Here is a 5,762-nt window from a genome sequence, read left to right as displayed (position 1 = left end):
GAACCAGTTTAAATATTATGTGTAATTCACTTATCATTTTCTCATTTACATTTTAAACTTATCTAACTCAGGGGATCATTTGAATTCATTTTGAAATTAGCATTGTGTATAATTATGTTCTCAGACCATTCTGAAGAATCTTTTAAAACACATTATATATATGAAAAACTATTATTTTTTTAAAGTCTCTTATTTGTACAAAACGTGTCAACACTACAGAAAACGAGATAAGTTTGCACAAAATAGGATAAGCCTGCATAAAATGTGCTATCTAGTATCTACACATAATTAACATGTCTCAATGAATCTTAAAATTTGTAAAATATTGTATATTACAAAACTAGATTTTCTTAAAAGAATTTCATATGCACAATTCAACCTTCAAACCCCTTCTTGTGTTTATTTTTGTTTATTTCAATTGTCTCATTTTTGTTATGATCACATGCACTTTTCTTGCTAGTGGATACTACCAAGATAAAACGCAACATTCTTTTATTCTTTAACACAATATTTGTTCTACAGCTCAAATGCTTCCTTCACCCTTCTTCTTTTACCCTGTTGCCGATAAAATTCTTCCATATATTCCTTGTGCCTATAATTTCGGTAAATGGGAGGAAGCTCCTCATCCGTTAGCTCTTCCATGGGGCCAATTACCACTTCATCATTTGGAGCATAAAACATAGCTAGTGACAGTCGTGAGAGCCACCTATTAGTGACTGCTCTGTGAGCCGGACTCTTATACCTTCCATTACTAAGCACCTAATCTCATGTCATACATAAAATAAATGTGTGGAGGATAATGTTATAAAAACACCAATTAACAGCTAACGGAGATCAAGAAGTTAACAAAGATGCAATAAATATGAGAGTTTTGGCATGTATAATATAGTTAAAAACAATTGATCAAAACCTTCAAACCCGAAAAGCTACCAATAAAATATGGACATGTCAATCAAAATAAGTCATGTGAGTTTGTTACTATCCAAATCGTGCATTTTTTTAGTTGATTCGAAAGAAAAAACTTCATTTAAGACCCTAATGCTTTGTTTGATGTATGTGAGAAAGAGAGAAGACATAAGGTCAGGAGAGAAAAAGATGTGATGAAAATAATAGATTTTATAGATTGTTTGGTATCTTAGACATAGAAGAGAAAAAAAAAACCAAGAAAGAATGACAGGAACTAGTGGTGGTGTTGGTTTCAGATCGAAGATGAAGAGATGGTTGGGGCGCGAAGTTAGGGTTTCAAAGGAAAAGGACAGAGGAAATTTCAGTGATGGTGGTTGTTTTGGTCAGATCAGTGGTTTGGTGGAAAATCAGTGGTGAATCGATTTAGGGAGAAAGAGGTGGTGGTGGTTGGGCGATAGGGAAGGAGAAGAGGGTTTAATGGTATGATGGTGGTGCGATTCAGGGAGAAAGAGGCTACGGTGGCTGCACAACAGATATATAAAGGGGAACGACAGAATATGATCCAATTTGAGGGAAGGTCGGGTGTAAACTTTAGGGATACTTTTTACTAATTTTGAAGTTTGGGGACGATTTTCGCAGGAATTGAAGGCCAAAGTTGGGGACCAAAAGTGCAATTAAGCCAATAAAATTTAACGAAAATGACAAAAAAAAAAGGATTATATTAAACTAAAATATTTTTTCGGTAATTAAAACTAACATTTGCAATATTTTCAGTGACAATATGTTTAGGCCAAAACTGAATATGTTTCATTTTTACAAATACAAAAAGAAAATTAGAAAAAGTAAACTATAACAAGAGATTCATACATACATACCTGTATCTGATCAGCAACAATGATAACGAAGGCATCAGGGACAGGGTCAACCGGTACCCATTTACCATCATACTCCACTTGCAAGCCAGGGACTCCATTCAACTGCAGTATAGTGAGTGCTGTTATGTCATTGTGTTCATTCAACCCCATTGTGAGCTCTGGTTCTGGACACGGTGGATAGTAATTGGCATGTGAATAAAAATTGGGATTTGCACCCAACCTTCTCACCAAGGAACCCTCTTCTAGCCCAAGTCCTTGGGACATCAAGCTCAAAAGCCTATTCATCAGGGTACCTACTTCCTTTGCATATGCAGCGAAGACATCCCTAAGGCCATTCAAATAAAGAAAGGAAATTAAAAAAAAAAAACTTCAGTTTAGTGTAGCTTTTCTTAGATGGCATAAACGAAAATGGATAACTTTTTCTATTGTGTTCTTTATATATAATTCAATCATTTTTAGTTAAAACTTGTCACTTTTTCCATGCGCGCGCAGGTTAAACTGTGAACCAATATATACTTTTTTTATCGATTAAAAAATTTGATAAAAGTAAAAAAAAAATTAATACTCTTTAATTTCCAAATAAGTAGATTTTTTTTTAGTTAAGTAAGTTTGAAATATATATCAAAAGGGTTGTCAAGCGACACTTACAACACGTGACAATAAATCATAAAGAATTCTACTACAATGCAGATATAAAGAAATTAAGAACAAGCATGCAGACTCAAGCAAGTTGACACATCCAGCAGAAAACATGAAGTAAAAACTCTAAGGCCATACAAAACTCCTAAAGACCCAAGTTAATAGAGAAGAATTGTCATTTTAACACTCTCATATTAGCAACTCACCCGGCTCTAGCAGGGTTGCAACTTGTGCGGCTATCAGGGAAGTCCAAATGGTGGCTTCAGCGAAACCAACATGGGTTAAAGCAGCAATTGTGAGAACATGGAGAGAAGAGGAAAGTTTATGAAGATTCGAAACATGCATTGGATGGAGGTGAGTAGGAAAAGGAACCCAAGAAGGAGACGGAAGCATCAAAAGTTTGTGATGGAGGTGGTGATGAGGAGTGGTGACTCTAGTAGGGGATGTGGCCAAAGCATGTATGTGGTGGTTGGTGCCTGCTAGGTACCAGGGAACACGCAGAGGGAAAGACGAGGAGTTACAATTTCTGCTAAGGACAACAATGGTGGTATAGCAAAGGCAGAAATTGGGAGGAAAGATGTGCCAGTGGAGGCCAATATATTGGAGGAGGAAAAAAGGGGGAAAACCTACAATAAGAAGAAGGAGAAAACCCCATTTAATTATTGGGCATCAAAACCACCTAATTTGATAGAAAACCACCAAATAGGGGAAAAGACAACTACCAAGTAGAGGAAAGGGTCTCCCTAGAGGAGAAGGAAGCCCCAACATGGGAGGAAACCTCCAAAGGGGGGCTGGGTGACAACATTGTGCTTCAACTTTCCCCTAGCACAACGAAAATGCGAAACAAAACCTTAAGACAATTGGACTTCCAACACGTATTCACACTTATAAACTATAGTTTTCCTCTTGATCTCGTGAGACTTCTTATAACTTTCATCACCCCCTAAGTCCAACCGGACTTGACTTGTTACTTGCTATACCTAGACTTGAACTCTTGCAAGGCCTCAGAAACCTTCTTTGCGGGCTTGTGCTTTAAATTCTGTTTGAACTTGAGTCTTAGCTCTTAAGGACCATGACTTTTTTATTTTATTTTTGTTGATAATATTTTTTTGCTGAGCCCAAATTTATTTTTTCAGGTTTTTCTTTTCTTTTCTTCATCCGATCTTATAATTTGAATAACTAATGCACATTTACTATATTAAATTTTCATTTTTCATTACTATTAATTAGTTTGTTGGCTACTGGATCCGTCAGCTAATCTACAGACTTAAACAGTGTGGACGCGGACTAAATATAGAACTACAAGGCAGCAAAATATAGAAATGAACAAAGTTCATGAAAGTTAAAAATTGAAGTCCTAGAGGACTTTTTTTTAATCAAAGATGGATACTTCATTGATGAAAACGGGTCAGGCCCGATGAGACTAAGCCCAAGTACAACCAATCCTACAAGGCATAAATAAACAATTTCAGAGCTCCTTGCTGGCTGCAGACACCACTCAAGGTGGGTGAGACTAGTAAAGCAAACCGACAAAACTGTCGGAAAACTACAAAAGTAAGCAGGGAAGAAGAGCCATAAAAAAGACGCAGGAGAAGATGGGGAAAACCAGATCTAAGACATGTTTGATTGCAATTTTAGTTTTCAGTTTTTAAACTAGTTTTTAGAAACAATTTTTAAAAACAGTTTTCAGAATAAGTAAACAGTTTGAGTGACAAGTTTTCCAACATTTTAAAAACTGATATCTGAAAGCTAAAAACTGAAACATAAAACATTTTTTAGCTGTTTGGGTTATTTTAGTTTTAAAAAATGAAAATGAGAACTGTTTTCAAAAACAATTTTTGAAAATAGGTCGTAACAAACAAGTTTTCAGTTTTTAAAAACTGAAAACTGTTTTGAAAACTGCAAACAAACAGACCCCTAATCTCTATCCCAGGCAGACCATAAGGCCTTCAAAGGATGAGGAAAGACCTCACAGGCTGCTAAAGGAAATTAATTACAAGCCTATGGCAAAACAAACTAGCTCCTGCTCTCGACAAACTGTATGGCGACTTCAAGAGCATAACAATAGTTTATAAAAGTGTGTTTGAAGTCCAACTCCCTTAAAGACATTTTAGACTAGCCCACAAAGACATCAAAAGCCCATGATCAATCTCTTGGCTGTCAGTATATTGGGCCACCGCGTAACCTTCCCAACATGATTTGATGTTGATGTATTGACAAAAAAAAATTGTTGATGTTCTATTATGTCCAATTGAGTTCTACTAAAATCAAAATTAGTTTCTAGAGGGGGGCATGTTAGTTGCATTGATACCTGTATTGAGGAGGATTCGTTGGTAAATAATGTTTGAAATCCTCTGTAGGATGCCAAGGGTGAGTGAAAGTTTCGCTCCACATCGCAACCTTCTTTTGGTCACTACCATTGAAATAGTAGTTCAAGATTTTGACTGGCTCAGAGTGATCTTTTGTGAAGAAAATGGATCTTTCTTCAGGAGGCAGCTGAAAGAACTCGAGCAGAGCAGCCAACACACCTCTGCATAGATCTGGAGAGACTCCATGGTTGATGACCTGAAACATTCCCCATTGCTGAGATACTTCTGAAATCTTCTGCACCAAACCATGCTCACATTCATCATAACCTTTCAGGTCAATGATGGGGACAGAGTGCATGGAGGAAACATCACAAAGACATGGTCGTTTCTCTTCAGGGAGAATGAATTCAGGAGAAAGACATAAAGCAGTGTTGTTTGCAAAACGAAATGGTACTATTTTCTTCACTTCCATTGATGATGATTGACCTAATCTAATAGCAATATTACTGAATCACAGATTCAAGTTTTGAGGGCTTTAATTAGATGAAGGTTTGACCATCTTTTTTCTTCCATTAACTGGTTTAGTAAGCAATTGATTTCGTTCTCCCCAATAAAAGTTTGCGTACTTTGCAATTGATTAATTAAATAACAAATTTTACCTTGTATTATAACATTTAAAAAAGGGGCAGAAAGTTCCGACACATCATACAATTTGCACGCCACCATGGTGGCAATCACTAGATCAGATATAGTTTAGTGTATGAACACAAACATATATGGTGTGAATCACTAGATGTAACGTCAACTTTGCTCATTTGCATGTGAATCTCGTGGCAATCAAGCACGGGGTAAATTTCAATTTTATAAATCGTAGTTGTCTAAATGATTCATGAGAAATTTAAGGTTAAATAACTCATCGTTCTATTACATTTAATATAAGTAAGTTGAAATTTCTTAATTTTATTTATTAATTTATTTATAAATAAATCTATTGGTATATTGATATGTGGGTTAGTATTCCGCATAGGTTATT

At 35.9% G+C, this 5,762-nt stretch overlaps 1 protein-coding gene across 1 annotated transcript; it reads right to left on the bottom strand.

Annotated features, from left to right (window-relative positions):
* Positions 1-294: 294 nt before the first annotated feature.
* LOC130715363 (flavonol synthase/flavanone 3-hydroxylase-like) lies at positions 295-5,337 on the bottom strand. The gene is made up of 3 exons (XM_057565449.1): positions 4,732-5,337; positions 1,782-2,106; positions 295-759 (listed from the first exon to the last, which is right to left on the bottom strand). Exons 1-3 carry the CDS (start codon positions 5,199-5,201, stop codon positions 517-519), a joined length of 1,038 nt encoding a protein of 345 aa, XP_057421432.1. The 5' UTR covers positions 5,202-5,337; the 3' UTR covers positions 295-516.
* Positions 5,338-5,762: the final 425 nt, after the last annotated feature.

This window comes from Lotus japonicus, chromosome 4 (assembly GCF_012489685.1).
Source record: "Lotus japonicus ecotype B-129 chromosome 4, LjGifu_v1.2".
Lineage (NCBI taxonomy): Eukaryota > Viridiplantae > Streptophyta > Magnoliopsida > Fabales > Fabaceae > Lotus > Lotus japonicus.
Note: the sequence above shows the minus strand (reverse complement) of the source record. Positions and strands in the feature narration are given on the sequence as shown.